This window comes from Asterias rubens, chromosome 17, assembly GCF_902459465.1.
Source record: "Asterias rubens chromosome 17, eAstRub1.3, whole genome shotgun sequence".
In the NCBI taxonomy this organism is placed as follows: domain Eukaryota; kingdom Metazoa; phylum Echinodermata; class Asteroidea; order Forcipulatida; family Asteriidae; genus Asterias; species Asterias rubens.
Window position 1 is genome coordinate 2,001,008 of NC_047078.1, and position 27,187 is coordinate 2,028,194.

General features: G+C 38.1%; 2 protein-coding genes across 3 annotated transcripts; one reads left to right on the forward strand and one right to left on the reverse strand.

The window, feature by feature from the left end:
- Positions 1–812: 812 nt before the first annotated feature.
- Positions 813–9,918, forward strand: LOC117301583. 2 transcript variants are annotated; one of them, XM_033785612.1, is made up of 11 exons: positions 813–869; positions 1,790–1,908; positions 2,175–2,507; positions 2,744–3,061; positions 3,904–4,029; positions 4,971–5,078; positions 6,094–6,121; positions 6,446–6,519; positions 6,946–7,086; positions 7,532–7,596; positions 8,610–9,918. In XM_033785612.1, the coding sequence occupies exons 1-11, from the start codon at positions 838–840 to the stop codon at positions 8,919–8,921; spliced, it is 1,656 nt and encodes a 551-aa protein (XP_033641503.1). In that variant the 5' UTR covers positions 813–837; the 3' UTR covers positions 8,922–9,918. The 2 variants fall into 2 exon arrangements, with proteins under 2 accessions (XP_033641503.1, XP_033641504.1); XM_033785613.1 differs by having other exon boundaries at positions 6,449–6,519.
- A 5,695-nt stretch (positions 9,919–15,613) lies between these two features.
- LOC117301746 (palmitoyltransferase ZDHHC3-like) lies at positions 15,614–26,826 on the reverse strand. Its single transcript, XM_033785770.1, has 9 exons — positions 26,704–26,826; positions 25,165–25,253; positions 23,596–23,669; positions 23,312–23,424; positions 22,646–22,707; positions 21,136–21,229; positions 19,640–19,712; positions 18,068–18,194; positions 15,614–17,227 (listed from the first exon to the last, which is right to left on the reverse strand). The coding sequence occupies exons 1-9, from the start codon at positions 26,820–26,822 to the stop codon at positions 17,148–17,150; spliced, it is 831 nt and encodes a 276-aa protein (XP_033641661.1). The 5' UTR covers positions 26,823–26,826; the 3' UTR covers positions 15,614–17,147.
- Positions 26,827–27,187: the final 361 nt, after the last annotated feature.

A 27,187-nucleotide genomic window follows, 5' to 3' on the forward strand; every position in this document is an offset into this window, starting at 1 on the left:
ATAAGTCTTGCAATTACGGCTTGTTTTGAGACTAATTGAAAAAAACAAATCACCAAAACATTGCTAGAACATCTTGAGGCAAGACTATTATTCACAACCATCGTCATCGGAGATGGCACAGCCCAATAAATGCCACACACACAACACGCGCCAATCAAGAACATGAGAAGTATCCCAGCAGTGACACCGACGATGATATGGGCTTCATTGTTCTCACCGAACAGACTGTGGAAGATTGTGTCACTCAGTCATAGATGTTTTAAAAGTAGAAAATGATCCACACAAACATGCCTCGAAATTGCATGGTTTTCCCTATACATCGTGAACTAACACGGTCAATATTAAGGGGTCAATTTGGCGTGCAATGGCTTGCCGTGTAAGTTCACGACGTGTAAGGAAAACCACGCAATTTCGAGGCATGTTTGTGTGGATTGTTATATTCTACTTTTAAAATATCTTTCTTTTTATATGCATTTCATAACAAACGGGTTTACTCACTTTCCATTAGACCAAACTCGCCCGATCCAAGGCAACGTATCCCTATAATAGTTAAGAACGTAATTTATAGATATTTTAACCTCAGCTTACGAAAACGAAATGTGATCAATTAAGTCTAAATATTTTAAGAATAGCCTGTGGTTTCATAACGAGTGATCTAAGCGAAGCATGAGGATCTACACGGCAACGTGTCCCTATAATAGTAAGAACGTAATTTATAGATATTTTAACCTCAGCTTACGAAAACGAAATGTGATCAATTAAGTCTACATATTTTAAGAACAGCCTGTGGTTTCATAACGAGTGATCTAAGCGAAGCATGAGGATCTACACGGATGCATGAGGCACATCAATCGTTTGGGAGGAACACGGTAAGACTCGGTTATCGCTAAACATTATGTTTTTGTAAAATACAATTTTCAGCAAAATACCAACTTGAAGGTTTAATACACGTACAGGATTTTTATTAGAGCTGACAAAAGTAGTCGCTGATAGTAGTACTCAACCACGAAATAGCAAATCTGATGTGAACATTTGTTGTGCTTCCCGCTCTGTGAGAGTCGGTAGTAATTAGTGACAAACCGTGCACAATATTGTTTTCAGCATGTGAACACAGTGTTATTAAAGGCAGTGGACACTATTGGTAATTACTCAAAATAATTATCATCATAAAACCTTTCTTGGTGACGAGTAGTGGGGAGAGGTTAATGGTGTAAAACATTGTGAGAAACGGCTCCCTCCGAAGTGCCATAGTTTTCGAGAAAGAAGTAATTTTCCACGAATTTGATTTCGAGACCTCAGATTTAGAATTTTGAGGTCTCGAAATCAACCATCTAAACGCACACAACTTCGTGTGACACGGGTTTTTTTTCTTTCATTATTATCTTGCAACTTCGATGACCGATTGAGCTCAATTTTTCACAGGTTTGTTAATTTACGTACATGTTGAGATACACCAACTGTGAAGGCTAGTCATTGACACTTACCAATAGTGTCCACTGCCTTTAATAATTTTAGTCGTAACAATAACCGAACTCAGTTTCTCATGCAGTTTTTAGGTTTTCAGAGAAAAGTTTCTTGAATTTTACTTCATTTTAGAGAGAAATGTTTCACAGGAGAAGATAATGGGTCTAGTACGAACTTTCTAATCAGTTAGCTGTCAAACTAAACTTAAACAATGACATTTTTATTAAAGAAAACTAATTGTTATCTTTTAAATAAAAACCTGGAAAACACGTTCAAAAGTTTATGTTGGTGTTGCCACTAGTTTTTGTTCTCCGCATTATTTCAGAATGTTTTCAAGGATCGTTGAGAATTATCATCACGACGGAAGTGTAGCGTTGAATATTAAGATGATCGCCATCTTCATTTCGTATCTAATGATAAGTTATCAGGCAAACATAATCAATGGTAAGTCAACACGATGTACATTCAAAATATGATCTAAGTATTTTTTTTCCCAGTTAGGTTTATCGCCAATCCCAAAGTCTGGAAGTTGTTGTGTTTTTTAAGTGTAACTTTACTTCCCACAGCAAAATGAGCATTGAATAGTGCACTTATTACAAATATAATTGTCCTTGGCCCAATGTCGAATAGAACAACTACACTAAAGCTTAAGTGCATGTAATCATATTTGATTTGAGGTAAGTTTTTAAATACTTTATTTTGTGACGTAGGAGGACGTTTAAATGTTTCGTCGACCCGGCGTGTGACTGCCTTGCTTGGCAAAAACGCCACACTCGTGTGCCAATGGCTACAGGACACTGCTTGTACAACAACAACAACAACAACAACAACAACTTCATGGTTGGGTTTCGCCGTCTCTGATGATAATTGCACAGACAACGAAATTCTGCGAAAATGCACAGAGCCTTCACATCAAACACTCGAACACAAGAGTTGCAACTGGACAATCATGGGTGCCCAGTTGAAAGATGGTGGCAAGTACAAGTGTCAAGTGGTGTCATGTTTATCAAACGGTGAGGCCGTCTCAGAACTTATAGTTAATGGTAAGAAGGCCTACTGTGACATACAATCATACACACAAACCTCCAATCCTCCAATACATATATACAAAATTGGGATTTCAGTCGTCCGTTTTTTTGCACTGGTATCCTTTATCAGACTTTGTACACACAATTCTTTAGTGCATTTTATCCTAGTAGAGTTATGTGTTACTTTGAAGGGAAACCCACGAATAAATAATGTTTTTAATGATATACTTTCTTGTAACTTGGACACCCAGTTCCCCCAACCGCCATGGTTCTATCAAACCAAACTCACAACTTTACGGAAACCGACAACGTCACAATTGTCTACCCTGGGCCATACCGTCTAAACTGCTCAGTCTACGGCTCCAAACCAGCGGCTGAGATACGCTGGATCCTGAATGGCCGAAGCTTAACGGAGAAAGTGACTAATGCGACCATCAATAGTGGGGAAATGGGTCTATGGAATACTCACAGTCAGTTGACGGGAATTGACGGTGGGTCCCTGGTCTGTTTGGCAAGCTTCCCTGCTGGCTCTGCCATACCGTCACAACAACGTCAGCTACACATACAAGGTACTAGCATATTATAATCAATAAATACCAAGACATTTTTTATTTTTTTTATTTTTATTTTGTATATGCAAGTCGCCTAAAACAAGGCTTAAATCCACTCTAGGAAAGGGCTACAAGAAAGAAAACATAGCAATGCAGAAACTCATGGAGCTGAAGGTAGGAATTAATATTCCTCTTTAAAGATGGAAGATCATAGGATGAAGGGAAACATGCACCAGGCAAGGAGTTCCAAAGAGATACAGTCGAGGGGAAAAGCTTCTGGAGTAGCTCTTTGTTCTACATCCAAGGTTGGGTAGACTGGTGGAACATTTACTATGGAAATACCTGTAAAACAGATAGAGGCTGGCTACAGACCTTCGGTGAGAAGAAATATTTAAGTAGATATGAAATCAAGTCGTTAAAGGTACTGGACAAGATTGGTAATATTGTCAAAGACAGGATTCTCACTGGGTGTATCCCAACAAAGTATATAATAATAATAATAATAATATCGAAGTATTATATAGCGCACGTATCTACCAAACAAGGTACTCAAGGCGCTGAGTATATACAAACTTTCAGAAAGATAGGTTATTGCAGTGATTTATATGTATAATATAAACAATCTGTGAAAATTTGGGCTCAATTGGTCATCGAAGTTGCAAGAAAATCTTTGTAAGAAAAAAACACCCTTGTTGTACAACAATGTGTGTGTACTTTCAGATGTCTAAAAAAGGCTTGAAATATTTCAGCGAGTTACCTATTTTTCAAACACTACATTACTTCAGAGAGAGTTATATAATGAAATGGACTTTCTATTAGTTCGCTTAAAACAATATGCCACATGCCATTTCAAATTGAAGGTGATTTGCACATTGAACAAGCATTGGCAAGTACACATACGTCATCTGATACTACAGGTAGCAGCTATACACACGTGACTACGCTCTCAACATCCAAGCCTGCGACGATGGGTGACGTGACTGATGGTGAGTTTATGACACAAGCATAATATGACAAAAGTTGTTCCGGTTTTAAGCCATAATAATTAAAGATTTTTAGGACCACTTTGGTCCCACTACATTACGCATGCGGAAACGAACCCTCACACTTAAACGGGTCCAGGGGTGGATTTCACAAAGAGTTAGGACTAGTCTTATCTCGAGTTAGGACCAGTTACTCGTCCTAACATAGGACTATCAATACAATATGTATATCTTCTAGGACTAGTCCTAAGTTAGGACTAGTCCTAACTCTTTGTGAAATTGACCCCAGTGTTCGGATACGCGCGAGACCAGTCTATAAGAAAAACAAACAAAAGCCATGGCATAGTTCCCCTGAAAACTATTGCAAGAATAATACCTAGACCGTCATTTGAAAACTATTGTCGGTCTCAGTTACACACAATAATTGTCAATTGAGGTGTTTCATCTTATAAATATGTATTATTACCTCAAAAAGTATAGTTGACAGATGTTTCGACTGAAGCAGAGTATTATTTGTGAGAGATAATTTCTTAGCCTTCGAGAAAGATCCTGCTAGAGTTGAAATATTAGGACACAAACTAGTTGTTGCATTTATCCCATAATATTTATGTTCTTTTTGGTTGGGAAAAAGTTTGCAACCGCTAGTTCTATTTAGCCTTTGAGACAGACCCTGCTAGGGTTAAAAACGCTAGACCACTAAGAATGCAACTTTTTGGTTGGGAAAAAGTTTGCAACCGCTAATTCTATTTAGCCTTCGAGACAGACCCTACTAGGGTCAACGCTAGACCACTAAGAATATAACTTTTTGCATTTATACCCTAGCTATACTCATAGGTTCTTTTGTGTGGACAAAGTTTGCAACAACTATTACTATTTTAATTTCGTTTTTTGTTATTAACTGCAGACTTAAATCTCTTCTTTTTCTTACTTTCGTTTTTCCTCAGCAAAATACACAATTGTGCCAATTTCGGTTTCTGCATGTTTCGTAGCAATTGCAGCCGTGCTGTTGGTCACTCTTGTTGTAGTTTACCGAAAGAGAAAGAAGAAGAAAGGTAAGTGTTTCTAGAGAAATTCAACCTCTGTTTTGCTTCTTTTAGTTGAATTATTTTATCTGTAAATGAGGGCATTATTGAGGAAATGGTTTTAGTATTAAATAAAAATGTAGAAAAATGTACCTACCAATAATGGACGAAATCCCAAATAACAGGTGCACATGTACATTACAAAAACTAAAAATGTAATTAAAAGCTTATGTTATGAAAATGTGTAAAACAAACTGTGTTTGATAAAGAAATACACTCACATAATCGCAGTAAAAACAAAACAAGTGCTTTAAAGACACTGCACACATTTGGTATTTTTTAAAAGACCAGTCTGTCTCACTTGGTGTATCTCAAAATATGCACAAAATAACAAACCTGTGAAAATTTGAGCTCAAGTGGTCGTCGAAGTTGCGAGTAATGAATGACAAAACACCCTTGTCACACGACGTTGTGTGTTTCCAGATGCTTGATTTCGAGACCCGAAATTCTAAATCTGAGGTCTCGAAATCAAATTCGTGGAAAAATACTTCTTTCTCAAAAACTAAGTTACTTCAGAGGGAGCCGTTTCTCAGAATGTTTTATTCCATCAACCTCTCCCCATTACTCGTAATCAACAAATGTTTTATGCTAATAATTTTTTTGAGTAATTACCAATAGTGTCCACAGCCTTTAAAGCTGTGCATAACAAGTTCCAATAAAAGGACAACTTTGTAAACGCAAAATGTTATTAATTTAAGCCACAAATAAACAAAATAAACACCCAAGCAACCCCAACAATAGCCATCCACAACAAAAGGGGTAAACCTCGAAGAATAAAATATACTGGAAAATAAAATAACAATCACTCCAAAAACATAAAAAAATACAACAAAGTAAACTTGCAGGTACAGCCATTATTGTGTACATCTCTTTTGGGAGAAATGTTGGTTCTGAAAAGAGCTGTTTGTGCTCTCGACGTTTCGATCGGATATACTCTGCTGATCTTCAGACAATAAAAACGGTTCGTGTATTTTATATTTCGCAGGTCGTAGAAGACTTCCTTCGCAGCGAATGTAAGTAGTAATTTTGAGGAAATATATAAAGACTGCTAACAAGGTTATATCCATTGTTTTAGTTGACAAGTTTGGAACAACTTCAAAACTATAACGGCATTGTAATATTTGTTGAGTAAAATTCAAACAATTAACTCAACTGGATTCCGAAGGTTAATGAAAGAAATCACAATTTTTTTAGTATTTTTCAAAACATGATAGTACTAAACTTTACACACATTTTGCACCATATTAACTAAATATTGTTGTTTCATTGACGCCCTTTATATTAAAGAGCCAGTATAATTTTCTTATTTAGTTTTTCTTTTTTACTCTGTATTTTAGCAGACCGACTGATCCTACTCGAATCAACACACAGATCCCGACGGTAGTGGGCGCTGTTTTCAACCAAAGTGCAGGTGGGGAAACCTTGATTAACAGTTCAAATCAAAAGGAGGTTGTTCAGTGGCCAATCCTATACGCCGTGCGTATAGTTTTAAACTATGGGTGCGTTCGTTTAGCTTCCCTGGGTCGACCCCGATGTGTGGCGTTTTTTTTTTCCAGGACGAACGTGGGTAATTATCTGCACACGTTCGTCCTGGAAAAAAACCATTCACACACCGGGGTCGACCCAGGGAAGCTAAACGAACGCACCCTAAATGCATGGGAGACTTTGCCATTACTAGGTGGCAGCAGACTTACCATTGTTGGCCTTTACATTTTTTTTATATAGTTTTTAGCATACGCATCTCACCGAGAACAATGGATTTTAACTGGTACGTCTGTTGTCCCAAAAGTCTACTAGTACTACAGAAGGAGGTTTTCTTTTTTTTTTTTGGTTAAAGGAGAGAATGACTACCAAGAACGCGGTGACGTCATCACCGATCATGCGCCTGAGATCCCCGCTAGGGCGCCCCCACCTCTACCGAGTCAGGAATCGGTGAGTGCGGTCCTTGGAGCCCATCCCAGGCTTGTGCGGCAGTATGGTAAGTTCTGCAAATGGTATACTATTGCTATACCGCTTTTTAATCCGCGAGTCGTGGTCCCCATGTAAAACGGAAGTTATGAATGCTAATCTCATGATACCTCAAGTCAGATGGGTCAGACTATTTCCTCTTCCAGACTCGGTTTGGTTTGTAGTGATTCCCGCATGACCCTTTACCACCAGGGGGTGATACGATAGTACAAAGGTGTGAAATATTTTTGATCTAAAAGTCTTTAATGATTTTTAGGGCAATGGTGAGTTATTTTCAGTTGAAAGATGTTTCATTCAAGTTTCTGCATTGAACATTCACCGTTCAAAGATTGAAAATACTCAATCTATTTTAGACCTGCAGCCGGGGTGAAGAATTATTATAATGTGTTAAGCTACAAAAAAAAAACCTTCCAAAGTCAGTTATTTAAATTCCACAAACATATTTTTTACTCAAGGTCACCAAGTTTTGTTCGACAACTTTACTCCCGTGAACAGCGCCACCAACAACGTGGAAATGAAGGTACAACGAAATGTTTTACTAACTTTACTATTTTTGTTTGGGAAAGAACAGTTAGAGTGGGATATGAGCATGCCACCTCCGGATTAGTGTGCCGGTTTCGCATGCAATTATGTCCTCTGTGCAATACTATCCGGAGGACATTATTGCAAATGCAATTGTGTCCGCCGGGACACATTTGCATATGCAGTTGTGTCCGCCCCGTGCAAATATGTCCTTGTAGTAAATTAAACGCCCTTGGTCGACGGAACACGTTCGCCATTTTTTAACAAGCTAAGCGCATGTCATGAATGCCATGGGAAATGTTCGGCTGTGGGTATTCGCTGCAATCATAAAATACGTGAATACTCATGCTGCATTACGTAGGTTCAGTGCATGCACGCTCGCTTACGCGCACATACATGTACGGTCATATTTCCACCGGACGGTTTTTGCATAGCCCCGGACACGATTGCATATGCAAAAGTGTCCGGAGCGGACTGTATTGCATGGCGGACACAATTGCATCTGACATCGGCGCTCTACCAACTGAGCGATCTAGCCCAAAATGTTGGTCGTCCTTTATTAGTGTTGACCTTTCTTTTGTTGATAAACAAACCGCCTTGGTGGGTGGCCGGCTGATTGTTAGTAAACACTAAATCGTAAAGACAGATGTTGTGACAAAATTCAACATTTTCTGCACACTTTCAATTAAGTAGAATACTTCTAATAATGGGTTATTTTGTTTTAAACAAAATCAAAATTTTTTGTTACATTGTTACCAAAAATAGCGCCCTTTTCTTGATTTGCACTTATGGCTGTCCATAGTTTTCCAATCAGGGTTGGCAAAAACTCGGGCTGTGACGTTGCAAAAGAAAGGTCTAAAGATTTGTTCTGGGCACCAGTCATCAGAAACCATCTGAACCTGTCACTGCTGCGTAGGCATGGATCCACAAAACGCAATAATATCACCACTAACATCACCTGATTATAGTCCACGATGCGAAGTTTCAAATTCTATTTACGATCTTTTTTAGGCGACTGTTTTAAGTGACGTTCGGAGTCACTCGGCGGAGCTCGTGTACGCCGATCTTGCGCTAAACCATCGGGCCGATGTGAACCCGACCGTCCAACGAAGTGCCGAAGAGCCGACAGTCTACGCACGATTCAACTTCAATGAGCAGGGCGACTTCCAGGTATCTTCAGACGAGGGCGGAGATGGCGCCCCTCCACCGGTGCCCCCGAGGATGGTGAGATGGCCGTCACCCCCTCCGGAAGATCAATGGCAGCCAGGTCACATGCCCACAGAGGGCGAGGACATGCCTTTTTATCTAGAAGAATGCGTTTAAACTATAACAAAGCCCAATTTCATAAAAGCTGTTTAAAAATTCTGCTTGAAAATTAAATGCTTTGCTAAGCAAAAAATGAGTGGGATACCAGTCAAAACAATGTAAACTTACTGTAATTTTGGCTGGTAACCTGTTTTTGGTAAGCAATACATTTCTGTGCTCAACACATTTACGAATTGGGCCCAGGTTTCATTGCCGCGCCCGTACATGACGACCTATGTTATGTTTTCTGAAAGCGCCATTATCGTACCTTGTACAATTTGTTCAAAGAGTGTCATCAATCGTCTTTATGCACCAATTATACCTTTTTCTACAAGAGGGCATGACCACTCAAGAAATACGTTTGACTTTGGGATGTACAAAGCAGCACAAATCTGCAAGATTCATTTTTTGTTGAACATTATAAGACTGCTTTGTTTATTTGTGAAACACAATTTCGTAATTTAAAAAAAGAATGTAGTTTTAGGTTCGAAATGCAAACACAACGAGCGGGCCCCCTAAGAGGAATAACATTATTTTCCAGAAATATTGACAATAGCTCTTTACGATTCTGACCCAAGATCATTGTAAATATTATTTGTTATTACCAGTTTTAATCTAAGCTAGTATAAATATCAATAGCAAATTGCTGGCTGTATAAAAACAAATGCTACAGTTAGACTTAGTTTAACGTAAATCAAACTCATTATAGGTCTTATAAAGATGATACATTTTTTTGGTTTTCAAGAAACTTAAATGTATAATCCCTTGTCGTTTAAATTACTCGGCATGAAATCAGTATAATTACCAATCCTACATGACTAATACACATGGTTGTACCCGCAAGTGTACTATATATTATTAATAGCTTCTTCCAATTAATTTTTTGTCCAGACCATGCAAAGCTTCAAACAACTTACTAAGAAACAAACCGGTTCCGGGTTTTGAGATTAAAGACACTGGACACTATTGATAATTGTCAAAGAACAGTCTTATCACTTACTATATATCAACAAAAAACATATGCATAAAATAATAAACTTGTGAACATTTGAGCTCAATTGGTCGTCGAAGTTGCGAGATAATAATGAAAGAAAAAACACCCTTGTCACACGAAGTTGTGTGCTTTCAGATGCTTGATTTCGAGACCTCAAGCTCTAAATCTGAGGTCTCGAAATCAAATTCGTGGAAAATTACTTCTTGCTCGAAAACTATACTGCACTTCAAAGGGAGCTGTTTCTCACAATGTTTTAGACCATCAACCTCTCCCCATTACTCGATACTAAGAAAGGTTTTATGCTAATAATTATTTTGAGTAATTACTAATAGTGTCCACTGCCTTTAAAAGCTGCTTACAAACAGTATTATTAACTGTTTTCTACTGGTCAAAAACATCGATCTCCATAATGGTGAGACTTTAATACTTTTTCCAAACACACACACGCGGACTATTATGTACATACAGTTACTTTATACAAGCGAGACGCAACACCAATAGGTAGAAGACAATTAAATAGACAACTATATGGTAAACAATAATGAAGTCGTAGCCTTTTAATTACCTTTTTTTTATTTTTTTAAAAATATATATGTATAAGAGGGCCCCAAATTTAAAAAACGCTGAAAATCGATTCATGCCGTTTTCGAAACTACGGAATTTGTAAAGGCTTATACTTAGGTCTGTTGTCAGGTATTTGGTGCCTTCTTAACGAGGAATAATGAAGCTTGTGGCGTAGCCGAAGCTGATGAAGCCGTACTTTCGAGAAAACCAACCGCCGATCAAAGTCCCTTTCTTGAGTGTCAACTGCAGGTTCGTCAGAAACTGAGCCTGTTTCGGCTCCCGTAGTCGTTAACACCAGTCTCCAATGTCTATCAGAGACAAACACACTATTATTATGAATTCCACTCTACACTCCACTTTGGAAACTATTATGATATAACACGAAACAAGTTTTCAATTTGTTTGAAATTATTTGAATCTGAGAAAAACTTCAAACCAGGAGACTTTCTCAGGCATCTGCAAACACACAGATTTATGCAAAGAGTGGTGTTTATTTGTTCATTATTCTTTTGCAACAACGATGATAAATTGAGTCAAAATTGTCACAGAGTTGTTATTTCATGCATGTTGGGATACAAGCAAAAATATTGGTCTTTGACAATTACAAAAGGTGTCTAGTGTCTTTAACGATAACAACAAAACACTGATTTGAACATATTGAGGCGAGACTATTTTTCATTATCATTCGAAGTATCCCAGCAGTAACTCTTTTGAAAACACGGCTTGTTTTGAGACAAACAACAAATAAAGTATTAATTGAACGTCTTAAGTATTCATTACCGTCTTCATCAGAGATAGCACAGCCCAAACAATGCCAAACACAACATGCGCCAATCAAGAACATGAGAAGTATCCCAGCAGTGACACCGACAATGATGTGGGCTTCAACATTCTCACTAAACAGACTGTGGTGACCGTAGGAAGGTTGTGTCACTCGGCCATAAGAGGGCGCTGCAGAAAAAAATATCAGTATAAAACTAAATATATACACCGATATGTTTAACTTATAAGCTAAAATTGCAGTTTACCATCTTCAAGCTTCGATGACCGTTTTGAAGTGACGTCATAACACGTCGTCATGTCACATGAGACAACTTTTACAGGCGACACTTTCCAGGGAATCTCAAAGAAGATAAACCATTCACATTTGAATGTTAAACTGTTACATGTAGTGTGGGTCGTAAGACAGTGTCAATAAAAATGACCCATGTGTTACCAACAATAATTTCCGTATCATTAACTGCAGTTGGTTGTCTCCAAGTTGCCTGCAAAAGTTGCCTCGCATGACAAGGCCCTATGTCTCGCGCGTATTCGAGAACATTTTGTGAAACCAATATTGTCCCGTAATAAAATGAGAAGAAAAACAAAAATCAGTGACGTACTTTTTAACTGGTCCCAATGTTCGGATACGTGCGAGACTTGCATGTCTACTCAACTGGGCCAAATTTCACAAAACAAGTATAAGCAGCTATTTTGTGCTTACGAAGCGTCCTTAACCGTACGCAGCGGTAAATTCTGGCTTACCCGCGGTTTAGCACTAGTCATTATGAGTGACGAACAAAGCAACTCCTCAGTGAACATGCATGCACGCCTTGGAAACTTTCTAATTTGAGAAATCATGGTGAATTACGTTTATGCTTAAGCACATCATTTGTATGCGCTGCAGTAAGCACAAAATTTGCCTACTGGTAAAAAGCTTTATTAAACTTGGCCCCGGATGCAAGTGGCAATCTCACCTTGAATTAACGACGGTAGACCCAGAAGAAGCTGCAGTAACACACAGCTTACCACTGTGCATCGACTGCAACAACGCGCCATCTTTAAATCTGACACTTCATGTGTGTCTGGAAGCGACGTTTAGATAAAACTGGAGTTCGGACCCTCCCTTTTGTAGTAGCAACTATAGTTCAACTTCAGCTGAATTTGAAGTGTGTATTTTTCTTGTATAATGTGTATAAACAGAAGGAACAAAGGCACTGCAAGTCAAAAGGTGTTTTTTCCCCTTCAAAGCTAGGAGCCCGTGAAGTGTCTGGGTAGGGTGTGGTTTGATAGTGGTGGTATGGGGGGGGGGGGGGCTTGTTTTGATTATTAACTATACTTCTTTTTAGAAATAGTTTACCCATAGAACAAATTAATAATTATTAAATGCTATAATATACTGTTGACTTGGAAAGCACTTCGTGGTCCTGGCCCCAGTGTGTGTATAAGAGACGGTTGTGTACACTCCTCGAACCAGTCTAAGATCATCAAACAAAATGTTGAAGGTTCCTATAATATCTCATTCTTCACACTGGAGACTAATTGCTCAATTAATTGTTAGCATAACAAACTTACTTGGTAACGAGCAATGGAGAGCTGTTGAGAGTATGAAACATTGTGATACATTGAAATAATGTACTTTTTGAGAAAGAGGTAAATTTCTCACACAAATAATATCAAAAGACTTCAGGCCTGAAGCCCTTTATTACGCATTATATGAAAGCACACAAACTTGTGCAGCGGGTGTTTTTTCTTTCATTATACTCATGCAACTTCGATGACCAATTGAGTCAAAATTTTCACAGATTTTTTCATTTTATGCATATGTTGGGATACGCCAGGTGAGAATATTGTTTTTTTTAAATAATTATTATCAAAGGTGCCCATACAGTGCCTTTACAATAGACCCTTCCCATGAAATATGTAAATTGCACATAGCGCGTGCGCACTAACGTTTTGGTTGGCAAAATGAGGGAACATCGCGCTGTTTTGTACACGGCTAATGGATGCGTTAGACCTTTTCGCAAATACCGGGGCGCGCGCGTAACGCTTGGAATTAGGTGCATTGTGGTCTTGCTGGTATTGCTGTTGCGTTTGCCAACAAACAGGGTCTGATACGCATGCGTGAATGTGATTAGCATAATTATTTCATGGGAAGGGTCCATTATTGTCGATAACAGTGTTGGCTGAGGTCTCGGTCCCGGATGAGGAGTGCACAGCTTGCAAGAAGACAAATCAGTCTCCTGACGATGACTAGAGAAAGCTAGTCGAAACGTTGATACCAATTTAAGAACTGACTCCGCCAGTCTCCTGACGATGACTAGAGCAAGCTAGTCGAAACGCTGAGACCAATTTAAGAACTGACTCCGCCAGTCTCCTGACGATGACTAGAGAGCAAGCTAGTCGAAACATTGAGACAAATTTAAGAACTGACTCCGCCAGTCTCCTGACGATGACTAGAGAGCAAGCTAGTCGAAACGTTGAGACCAATTTAAGAACTGACTCCGCCAGTACGTCTCCTGACGATGACTAGAGCAAGCTAGTCGAAACATTGATACCAATTTAGGAACTGACTCCGCCAGTCTCCTGACGATGACTAGAGCAAGCTAGTCGAAACGTTGAGACCAATCCAAGAACTGACTCCGCCAGTCTCCTGACGATGACTAGAGCAAGCTAGTCGAAACGTTGAGAACAATCCAAGAACTGACTCCGCCAGTCTCCTGACGATGACTAGAGCAAGCTAGTCGAAACATTGAGACCAATTTAAGAACTGACTCCGCCAGTCTCCTGACGATGACTGGGGGAGCTAGTCGAAACATTGAGACCAATTCAAGAACTCACTCCGCGGTAGTGCAGTTAATAACGATCCTATAAGCTAAAGTAGCAGTTCCAGCCAATTTTTTATACCTTCCGCCCGGGCAGTAGTTAAAAAGCAGGACAGTTCTTTTCAGAACTGAGAAGTCTCCCGAAAAATCCGATAAATCTACTCCGCGGTAGTAGAATATAGAAAGACAGTTCTGCAAAGAACAAACTCTACCTGGCAAGTAGATACACAATACCGCAAACCAAATATTATATAAGACAAATCAAGTTTGCATTAATTTAGTACTTCAAAGAGCCAAACAGACTCATCCACCTTTACTCAAATAAATAAATCAAAAATCTCTTTTTACTTTGGTGTAAACTCTTTATTGATATCACCTCACTTTGCGATAGAGAAAAACAAAGAATGTCACATAAACAAAGATTTGTTTTCTTTTAAAACATTGCATATACTTCCATCTCAATATTAAAGTTAATCTTTCAACAACATATACATTTACAAAGGCGGTTTTCATACACTAAACGTGAGGAACACATTTCTTAATTTTATACATTTTTTTAAACAAGCTTTTAAAATAGTGACCTAATAAATCATTTTTCGTTCATATTCAGAATGCCACATGATGGAAAAGTTAACCATAAACACTAAATGGAAATAATTATTATAGCACTATTAAAAATACAACATAAATATGAAGGTTACTACATTACAATGTATTACGTAAAAAACCTTAAAGGAACACGTTGCCTTGGATCGGACGAGTTGGTCTATAAAAAAGCGTTTTGTAACCATTTGTTATAAAATGCATATGGTTGGAAAGATGTTTTAAAAGTAGAATACAATGATCCACACATACTTGCCTCGAAATTGCGTGGTTTTCCCTTAACTTTGCGAACTAACACGGTCGGCCATATGGGAGTCAAAAATTTGACTCCCATAAATGGCCGACCGTGTTTGTCGACGAGGTAAGAGGAAAACCACGCAATTTAGTTTTCCTTGGAAATAGACAACATACACTTGCATCATTCCTCCACCACCTTATAGGTAAAATTAAAAAAGGTTTTCTCATTCCATTTTGATTGGTCGGTGAACCAACTTGTGAACCTATCGAAGTTAGAACACTTGTTAATGTTTGCAGTTAAAAGCAGGTAAAACAACCGGACAGATTCCCGTATCCAGCCACCACCTTTCTTCACCCAAAGGAATATCTCATTTGAGTCAATTAGAGAAGGTAAAGATTTACCGAGAACTATCTATAGTTAAACTGAGTAACTCTCTGATTTAAAGCCATTGGACCATTTCGGTAAACAGTATTGTCCAAGGCCAACACTTCGTGTATTACAACTTCTATATCAAATAACAAACCTGTGAAAATTTAGGCTCAATCGGTCATCGGAGTCGGGAGAAAATAGCGGGAAAACCCACCCTTGTATCCGCGCGTTTCGCCGTGTCATGACATGTGTTTAAAATAAATCCGTAATTCTCGCTATCGAGAATTGAAATTGTTTTACTGTTTTCTCAAAAAGTAAAGCATTTCATGGAATAATATTTCAAGAGAAGTCTTTCACCACTACCTTCTGTAAACCCTGTAAGTTATTTGTAAATCTGTGAACTTTTTGTTTGTTTTCTGTACCGAAAGGGTCCCATGGCTTTAACCCTGGCCTATTTGAAAAACAATGGACGAAGAAATTTATTTCTGCCTTATCTTTTCTTAAATTGCACATCACGTCTAAATGGGATTCAGAACAACCTGAGAACAAGGTTGCCAAAAATATACTATTATTATCTGGAAAGACCAAACAACTATCCCTTAAGGGACATAATATCTACAAAGGGTTTACCTTGGTTAGAAAAAACTTATGCTGTAACATTGCAATACAAATAAAAGGTCTATGCATAGCTCTGGCAGTTTGTGCGTAATAGCGCCCTCTGTTGGTGATGTTTTGTGACTACAGATTACCAATATTAGAGCGTTGGTTGTTGAGCATATTATTTTGGAAGGCCTCAAGCTAAAGACAGTAAGGGGGGTTGGATTTCATTTTTTCAAATAAAACATATACAAATTAAAATTATAACAATTATTATTATTTTATAAAATGGAATTCAAGCTTCACAAATTAACTACCATAAATTTTTGCAACTATTTTAAGCTGGAAAAAAAAGGAAAAAAGCCTGAAGGAAAAAAATTGGTTAAACAAACTGCCAACCCAAATGACCTGGGTCCATTTTCATAAAACTAGGGATGAATGTGAACATTCCCTGAACAAAATTACTCGCAGGTCTGGGGCCTTCTTATTCTAGCATCAAAGGTCCTTGAAAAATGTATTTGTCACAATGTGGACTATTTCTTTCTCTCGTTGGACAGCCCCCACGAAAACAACCCAGACCCAAATAAGCAATACAGGGGAGCACCCAAAATTATCATTACAAATAAACTTCTTATATTCTAATAAAAATAAATAAACACACAACATTGCATATGATAATCACCGAGTAAAATTACTGTACAAAAAAAAAATGATGAAGGAAAAATCTTGAGTTATTTAAAAAAATATCAACTGTGAATACTATTAGCAAAGTGATTGAATTGTGTGAACAATATCAACTCTTGTTTTCTTTTAATTCCCGTAATTTAGATTCTACTAGAACCCTAAATTGAAGGCATGTGGTTTGTTCGATGGAAACCTGACGTCCTGAATGGGGCAAGTCTAAAGCCAAAGTTTTCATGTTTAAATAAATTAACTGTTTTCTGAGTAATGCCAACTACATGTATGCAAAACCCTTCAACTGTTTTTATGTTGTATTGTTGCACAACTGTTAACTATCTGTTTACGTTGAAGATGCATTCACAGCATGATATCATATTGCAGGCTGCCATCATTCAAAAGCACCATATTACATGGTCAGACAGTAGGAGGGTTGACTGTGTTCTATGTATGCCTTCATCACATGATATCATTTTGCAGACTGATATAGATGTATCATTCCAAAACCACAGTGGATGATATTAAAGAGTAATAACGTAGGAGGGTTAAGGAACTAATAATAATAATAATAATAAGACTTGACATGAACTGACTGTTACCGGCTGAAGGAGGCGGTGTTATACAACTTCCCAGTTAGGGGGAATGAGAGGAACTCGTCGACTGGAGCGCCAAGGTAGTATCCAACACAATATGGGACCTGCACATTCAATTCAACAATTCAACATTTATTTCCAAATTCCTCAATCAATATAATAAAATACTACGTAAACAAGTAAGCACAAAAACAATAACAGTAGAGTTAAAGACAGTGGACACTGATGGTTATTGTCAAAGACCAGTCTTCTCACTTAATGTATCTCAACATATATATAAAATAACCAACCTGTGAAAATTTGAGCTCAATCAGTCTTCGAAGTTGCGAGATATTAATGAAAGAAAAAACACCCTTGTCAAATTCTAAACTTGAGGTCTCGAAATCAAATTCATGGAAAATTACTTCTTTCTCGAAAACTACTCCACTTCAGAAGGAGCCGTTTCTCACAATGTTACTCACCCAATAACTCATTACCAAGTAAGGTTTTATACTAATAATTATTTTGAGTAATTACCAATAGTGTCCACTGCCTTTAATACGTACAGAACAGACAAAAATACAAATAGGAAATAACGTCGTTGGTTTTTGGAAGACTCCATTCTAGGGCATGAATTTCGATGGAAAAATCACCAAAAGCCCTTTCACAAATTCAATTTAATTCAATTCAAAAAATTGATTATTAAAACAGGTACAGCAGTTAAGAAACTGCATGAATTGTAATAAGCAAACATCATAACATGTTAAAAATACATCAAACAGAAACATGCATGGTGTGCAACAGCACTGACACAAGGGATGTATTTGATGAGTTTACAAGTGATACTCGTGTCTGCCCCAGTGTCAGCCACCACAGGTTTTGGTGGCTACGAGTGTAAATCCCAAGTACACACAGGAAGCTAATCAAACGCGCCCAATAAAATCTTTGCAGTAGGTGTCTCTTACCTTTGCCGAACACCTCTCGAAGCAAGGTCATTTTGTTTTTTTGACCTTTGACCCGATGACCATTGGTAGCGCCACTTTTTAGTTTGACCTGCTCGACCGCCGTTTCCTCTTCGAAAATTGCTTGGACCTATAAAAACAGAGTCATCAAAAACATTCGTCTCAGCAAACCTCTACTGGACTATTTTGCTGAGCAAAAATAGGCAGGAACCTTTGACATATTTTTTTACATTAAAGGCAAAGTAAACCTTGGTTTTTGGAAATGTTGATTGTTTCAATGATATGTAAATATAGATGTATACAATAAAACAAACATGTGAAATCTCATTTCAAAAGGTGGTCCTGTTGTTGAGATATCGCAGAAAATCTGGAGCGAATATGTCCACGCAGGAAGAATAATCTTTAATGGGAATACACAAGCGGCAACACTTCTCAGGTTGGAAGTATGAAGCATTAAAACTTCTATCCTTTTACCAAATTACTTAGAAGTGAAATGTAAAAAATAAATGCTTTACACTATCGGAATTAGTCTTGGTTCAAGACTCTCCTGGATTTGTCACAATAGGGCGCGCTATCACCCCCAATGCGCTATCAACCACGAACCGCTATCACAGGAGAGTCTTGGAACATTCGTTAAATCTCCCCCCAAAATCGGGGGGAAACATAATGCGCGTGCGTAGGTTTCCCGCAGAGCCCGCCCCTTTTTTGGGGGGGAGATTTAACGAATGTGCCAAGACTCTCCTGTGATAGCGGTTCTCGGGTGATAGCGCGTTGGGGGTGATAGCGCGCCCTGACCGCGCCCTGATGTGACAAATCCAGGAGAGTCTTGAACCAAGACTATATCGGAATCGGCTTTAAGGTTTCTTACCAATAGTTTGTATTGCCATTAATTTCTAGAGAAATTAGCCTTCGAGTAAGACTTTGCTAGAGCTGCTAAGCACAAAAATTTGCTTAGCATAACATTTTTGCCTTGATAAAGACAAGATTACCAACACAATGTCCACGCGATTTTCAGGATAAGCAAACAACATCTGAATACCAGTAACAAGCAACATGCAACAAATGGAAATTTGGTTGGTAATCCTGTATTTATCAAAGAAGAAATTTCATGCTAAGCAAATTTTCGTGCTTAGCAGCTCTATGAAATTTGGCCCAGGCCATTAACTATTTTGTTTTGCTTTGACACCATCAGTTTTTTTTGGGAGGTTAAGTTTTTTGCAACAGCTAATTTTTTTTTTTTTTAATTTTAAGAGTGAATCTGAAAGGGAAACATAGATGCCGGGCTTGTTTAAACCACTAAGTACAAGTACATGTATATTTGTGTATTCTCTGTAGCAATTCCAATTTTTTAACTAGGGTTTATTCTCAGTGTTTTTTAATCATTGATTGTTGTGTACAAATTCTGCATTTATTACATGTTTACTGTATTTTCTCTTGGGTGTTTTAATTGTATGGATTTTAATATGTTTTCTTTTAATTGTTCAGCGCCCAGGAGCATGTTTACATGGATAGGCGCTATATAAATTTCCATTATTATTAGGGAGGACAAAACGAAATTCAAAGTGATCATCTTACCTGGTCACACCCAATAGCTATAACAAAAAGGCCAAACAGGAGAGACAGGACCACTAAGACGATGCTATGGGCTCTGAAAAGAAAAGAGAACATAGATTAATTAATAGCAGCATCTTCTGTAAATTTATGACATACGGCACTGTGCTTGTATTTGAAACAGTGGCTGCGTTTGATTGGCTAAGCACAAAGTCAGGGTGTAAAAGGTGAAAATGTGTGTCAAACTAACTGTGGCCATTGAGAATGTTTTTTTTTTTTGTTATTAGGTCAGACTTAAAGGATTTGGGTACCTTTTCAAAATGTCCATAGATTTATGTTAAACTAACAGGGTTTGAAGATAATGATAGTGGAAAGCTTCCCTTCAAATTTTACTTACTGAGGTGCTGTAGTTTTTGAGAAGTGAGTAAAACAATGTCATGAAAATACGTTTGTAAATGATTAAAATAATATTCGTCTCATGAGACGAAAATGGTTTTCATGACATTGTTTTACTAATTTCCAAAAAACTACAGCACCTCGGCACGTAATATTTTCAGGGAAGCTTTCTACTATCATTATCTTCAAACTGTGTAAGTTTAGTGTAAATCTGTGGACATTGTGTTTTTTTGTCCTACAAAAGTTACATAGACCCTTTAAGTAACCCGCCCCACAAGCAAGAATACTTGGGGCTGATCTTGGTGAGCCCATAGAATGAGCTCAAAGCTATAACATAAAATTATTACATAACATAACAATTAAAATTTATTATACACATAATGAATGTTTATGAGTGCAATGGTGCGAATATGTTCATGAGTTGAAAGATAGAATATTCTATTCAACGAGGCGGAGCCGAGTTGAATGGAACATTCCAGCTTTCAACGAATGAACATTTCGCACCATTGCACGAATGAAAAACATTCATTATTTGTTTTATATAACATCCAAGTAGATCTTTGTCATTTTGATTCAAAGATACAACTTTCAAAACAAACAAAGCGTAGGCCTACAATTTTTAATTGTAGAAGCCGAATGTTAAGTAATTTTACTACCTTGCAGTAACACTGCTGCGTTACCAAAGACATGCGCACGCAGTGATATGTGTTTACTCAGCTTTTTCGTTCCATCCGAAAAGTACTAATGCACGCTGGTAGCGTGCAATGGTACTTTTCGGATGGAACGAAAAAGCACGGTGAGTGACTCAGCGTGCAATGGCACTTTTATTTGCTATCACGTGACGGACAATCCTCCAATCAAATGGCAAGGATCTGCTCGGGTGTTATATAAAAGGCGCTATCCCATCAAGATCATAGCGCACTAGAAAGAAATTAACTTAGAAAAAGGTGAGTCTTAAAAAGGACTTTACGAAAAGCAGAAAGAGTATTAGATTCCCTAACGGCAGTAGGCGATTGTTTCAAATCATTGGCCCAGCCACACTGAAAGCACCGGGGGACTGGACCTGGGTCGACCCAGGGAAACTATCTATTCGAACGCACCCAGTATAAGAAGTGAAAACTTACATTCTGGCATTTTTCTGGATCATGTTGTGGCACATTGGGCAGTCATATAACCAGGATATGATAACAATAAGAATGGCATGTATTCCTGCAACACCTGTAAGACAAATGATAAATCAGAGATTTATTAATTTTTTATTATTATAATTTGTTTATATACATGTAACAATACAACATACCATAATTTATTTTGTCTTATTTAAACCAGGGTAGCCCCATCAGTTATCAATGAACTGTTCTCCCTGGGGACCTTGCTTGAGATCTATCTATTTGTCATTTCTTCATAGTCTATAATCTATAAACATATAGACAAATTAAAAACACTAGTTTTTCTTTGTAGATTTTGAATATAAATACAACTTAATGGGTCAGTCACGGAAAACCACAAATCTATGTACTAATACAGCTCAGAAGAAGTGTAATATATAAATTATAATAACCTTTAAAAGCAAATTTTAGTTCTGACAAAACTTAAACAGTGCAGCAGCAGAAACTCTACCCTAGCAAGACAACATACAATACGACACAACAAAAAGGGACGAACAAAAAAACATAATGCCATGGTATTAAAATACTCATAAAGTCAGGAATGATATTTTGCCATTAGAAAAAGTAAGACAAGTTACAAGGGCTTATCTATAAAACAACATACTTTCAGGCAAATATTATTACAAATTTTAATAGTTTTTCTGGGGAACAAAATAAAAATCGGAACTCAGATTGAAGTGGGAAGTGTCCAATGGCTTTAAATCAAGAAATACTCAGTGTTAACAAACATAAGGGATATTAAATACAGCATTTCAAAAGATGTCAAACAAACAAAAAGCAATCAAATTCAGGTAATATGAGCCAATCAAAAAATGCCAATCAAACAAAAATTAAAGGAACATTACATTAATTGGTTTTTGATGACGAAACCGTTGCTGGCAGTGTAAGCACTTTATGTAATCAACCATATACATGAACTGACAAACCTGTAGAAGTTTGAGATCGATCGGCCATCTGGGTCACGAGAAAATAGTGAAAATCTGATTACACATTTTGCACTGCATCAATGCCAAAACAAAAATGAATGAAACAAAACGTTCACAGAGCAATAAACTCCAAATGCGAAATTAGACTATTTGTTTCTCATCAATTATGACATTTCAGACAGAAATGTTTCAAGGGATGTTTTCTACTATCATCATTAGATCATGTAAGTTTTATGTAAATCTGTGATCTTCACGATTTTTGTTTCTGACCAATTCTGTAACGTTCCTTTAACCAATAAAAACTGGCAACTAAGGGCCAATAGAAAGCAGTCAATCTATACAGTGAAACATTATGAAAATTTGCAATAAAACAAAGGTACCAATCAAAAGCTGTCACGCGAAACACTGGACCAATCACAAGCTGTCAACAAAACCGATGAACCAATCACAAGCTGTCAGACAAAACATTGAACCAATCACAAGCTGTCAGACAACACAGTGAACCAATCAAGCACTTTCAATCAAAACGATGAACTTACCAACATAGAATAGAAACTGTATGAAATACTTTTGGTTGAATTCCCCTACACAATTATTAATCCTGCAAAACGAAGACAATTTTTTAAGATACATTTATTTCATGAAATAGTTTGAAGTCTAATATTTATATAGATGCAACACTTGGCATGCTTTGATTAACAATATAATTATAAGAATTCAAACTGCACTCGGGCTACATTTTTGGTCTAGGCCAGGGCCACTTCTATAGACCTTTTCGCAAATACCATTGCGCAAGCGCAGACTGTTGAATGAGGTGCATTGTGGGATAGATATGGATCACATTTTGACACCAGCTAGACCAAAATGCACCTAATTCCAAGCTTTACGCGCGCGCCCCAGTATCAGGCATGTGAGTAACTGTCCATAAAAAAGAGGAAAAAAGAAAACCAGGCAAGAAAAAAAGAGGAAAATATAATTAGCTATACTTTTGTAAACAGAAAGTGAAGAAAAAAAGAGGAAACTCAAAATCCCAAAAGAAGAAATCAGCTGAAAAGAGGAAGTCTCACATGCCTGCAGTATTTGCGAAAAGGTCTATGAGGAAAATTTCAATTTTCTATTGAAACCTTGCAAAGGGCACATCAGCAAAAGCACAGGATGGGCTCATGGGAAGGGGTCAGGGGTCAGTAACGCATCCTATTCCTCACCAAGGGCAGTGATGATCCATTTTGCGTATACATCGCCGACAGATACGACAGTGGTGTGCCCTCGGTGGCCGATATGCTTCACATTTCTGGCAAACGGTCCAATTTGTTCCATCCTGTTTCAGAAATATCACAATTTGATAATATCAGTTATCAATCTACATGTATGACCATACCTTCCCATCAACTACATGTGAACATGGCAAAATTTCAGCAAAGGTGACATACATAGTGTGACTGATAAGAATACCCAAAAAGGAACAAGTAACTGGTGATAGGATCCATACCTTATGAACAATCTTTTTCGGAATCTGACCGGACCTCATATTTGCCAAGTCAATGCTGGGAAGTGGAACAATACCTGGGAAAAAAATGAAGAAGTTACTCTGGATTATTTCCTTCAAAGTATGAGTGGACTAGGACTTCAAAATTTGGGCCAAACTTCCTGGCTCTTCTAACCCCAGAATTCTGAGCTTGCGTTCCCCATTCTTCACTTAAGTTACAGGGCAAGTACTTAATTTCTGCGCTAGCTGTTTAACTGGACACTATTGGATATTGTCAAAGACCAGTCTTCTCACTTTGTGTATCTCAACTTGCATAAAATAACAAACCTGTGAAATTTTGAGCTCAATTGGTCGTTGAAGTTGCGAGATAATAATGAAAGAAAAAACACCCTTATCACACGAAGTTGTGTGCTTTCAGATGCTTGATTTCGAGACCTCAAAATCTAATTCTGAGGTCTCGAAATCAAATTCGTGGAAAATTACTTCTGTCTCGAAAACTACGTTACTTCAGAGGGAGCTGTTTCTCACAATGTTTTATACTATCAACCTCTCCCCATTACTCGTTACAAAGTAAGGTTTTATGCAAATATTTATTTTTAATAATTACCAAAAATTAGTGTCCACTGCCTTTAAAGCCATTGGACCCTTTCGGTACAGAAAAAAAAAAAAGTTCACAGATTTACAAATAACTTACAGGGTTTACAGAAGGTAGTGGTGAAAGACTTCTCTTGAAATATTATTCCATGAAATGCTTTACTTTTTGAGAAAACAGTAAAACAATATCAATTCTCGATAGCGAGAATTACGGATTTATTTTTAACACACGTCATGACACGGCGAAACGCGCGGATACAAGGGTGGGTTTTCCCGTTATTTTCTCCCGACTCCGATGACCGATTAAGCCTAAGTTTGTTATTTGATATAGAAGTTGTGATACACGAAGTGTGGGCCTTGGACAATACTGTTTACCGAAAGGGTCCAATGGCTTTAAAGATCTGTTGTATTGCGAATGCCTAGTAACCTGGAGTAAGCACGCCAAAGCAAAACAATTCTTGATCACTCGTGAAATGCGCTTGACGCAAGAAAAAGTTGAGAGTTGAGAAAGTTGAAGGAATGATCCAAGTATTACTGTTGAAGACGAACACTGTTGTAAAGCTTGTTGATGTCCGCTGTCAAGGACTCTCAGGACCGTTGGATCCTGGTTTATGGTGTTATAGCTGACCCCTTTTTCATAGCATGATCGGTTTTGTTTTGTACAAAGCCTAGACTTGGTTCCAAGTCTTTGATCGTGGCTTTTTAGTCGTCCTGAAAGCTGCTACAAACAGCGCCCTCTTGTGATCTTTCTTCTTCATTTAGCCTACGGGTTAGTAATAGCTTATATTATAATGTGGGGGCGTTTTTCGTGGCTGAGATGCAGAAGAATAACCGCAATCTAAGACTTTAATCAAGTCTAAAACCCAGTCCTCAGTCCAACAGAATCAAATGGTGGATTTTGAGGTGTTGGGGATGGGTTTGTTCTTTTTTTTTGGGGGGGGGGGGGGGTTTGTGCTTCCAGGAGTTCAGAAATCTTACCTGGATCTGACAATACGGCCCTGAAGTGTGCCATTGTTATCATCAAAACGATCAGGTTGAACACCATTCCGTGAAAGGCACCCCATAAGCTGTGCAAAACGAAAAAACACAAAACATGAAATAAAATTAAAGGCCATCAATTCCAGGCACAAGCAAAGCTCGGGAACTTCACACTGGACCACAGGCCCGAGGACAGTAGTGTCACTGTTTGTTAATGTTTTCAGTCCAACAGTCTTGTGTTTTTTTAAATGAAAACTCAAATTTTGTACGTCCCCTCGCTATGCTTAGGGTCAAATGTTAGTTACCCTCTTGAGTTCACAGATGTGTAACGTAAACGGTAAAGTGATGTCAAGGTTTATCAATTCAAGCGATATCATTTGAATGCCCTCCTGCCTTTCTTGGTTGGTTGGTTGCCCTTGTCTACAGCTGAAGACACAGACAAAGTGCATTAGTCTGCATTATTCTTGAGCTCTACTTCAACTTCAATTTGTTGCGATAATCGTAACCTGGTAACCCTCCTCCGATAATCGTAACCTGGTAACCCTCCTCCGATAATCGTAACCTGGTAACCCTCCTCCGATAATCGTAACCTGGTAACCCTCCTCCGATAATCGTAACCTGGTAACCCTCCTCCGATAATCGTAACCTGGTAACCCTCCTCCGATAATTGTAACCTGGTAACCCTCCTCCGATAATCGCAACCTGGTAACCCTCCTCCGATAATCGCAACCTGGTAACCCTCCTCCGATAATCGCAACCTGGTAACCCTCCTCCGATAATCGTAACCTGGTAACCCTCCTCCGATAATCGCAACCTGGTAACCCTCCTCCGATTATCGCAACCTGGTAACCCTCCTCCGATAATCGCAACCTGGTAACCCTCCTCCGATAATCGTTACCTGGTAACCCTCCTCCAATAATCGTAATCTGGTAACCCTCCTTCGATAATCGTAAGCGTCAGGACCGTCCACCCGACGCAACGGTGGAGAAGGGTAAATTTTTTCTAAAATTCTAGAACTATGGAGGTTCGTTCAGATAACTTTCTGTATTTTCACGGATTTTTACAAAAAGGGATATCTCATTGAGGTAAATTAGTTACTATAATATTTCATATCGAATGAAAAAGTGGTGGCGCCATACGGAAACTTTTCCGTTCGTTCCGCTACCGTCTCGCTAGCGGAACAAACCTCATATCATAGAGTACTACGTAGTACTATAGTTCTAGCCCTAGGATAGGAGTAATCGCAACTACTTTGTTATTGTTTATTCTCTAATTCTAAACTACTATTCTGTCATTGGCTAGGGCCTATAGTATAACATTATATCTGACTGTAGCTATCTAGCTTGAGCTACATCATGGAGGTAGAAACTACATCATCGCTTTGATCACGGTAACTGTGCAAATGAAGTAATTAAAGCGCCCTCTTGTGTTGACAACATCATCGTCACAAAATACGACAGACGAGTTTACTTTTGTTTTTTCAATCATTATTTTAGTGATAAATAAAAGCTTATATAACAAAATTAAAACTGTCAATACCTGTCAACCATCGTTGGTATGATGAGCCATTGTATAACAACATAATCCGCATATAAAACGGCCCCATAAGTAATAAAAAGGCACACGATTCCACAAGGATCGTTCCGAAAGACGACCATTTTGTTTCTGGTGCTTACTACGGTAGATGTTAGTTTCCAAACGCCAGGAGTCGATCGTTACACGTGAAAAGGATCCGAAATAACCACACTGGTAAGAACGCTTTTAGACTTGACCAAGTCCGTCCAGAATTTGTCTTGTTGCGAGTCGATCGGACCCACTGCAGGGGTACACATACGTATCACTCTCCACGTTGCAAAACTTCTCAACACGAACGTACGTTATCATTCAAGTTAAGGCCAATCAAAGACTGGTCTATTCCCTTTCAGTACACAAGAGATTCATCTAGTTCTGCTGATTTTATTATATTTTTATGAAGCTGTCTGGTATTTATTTCAGATTTTTAAATATTTAAGACCGAGAGTCC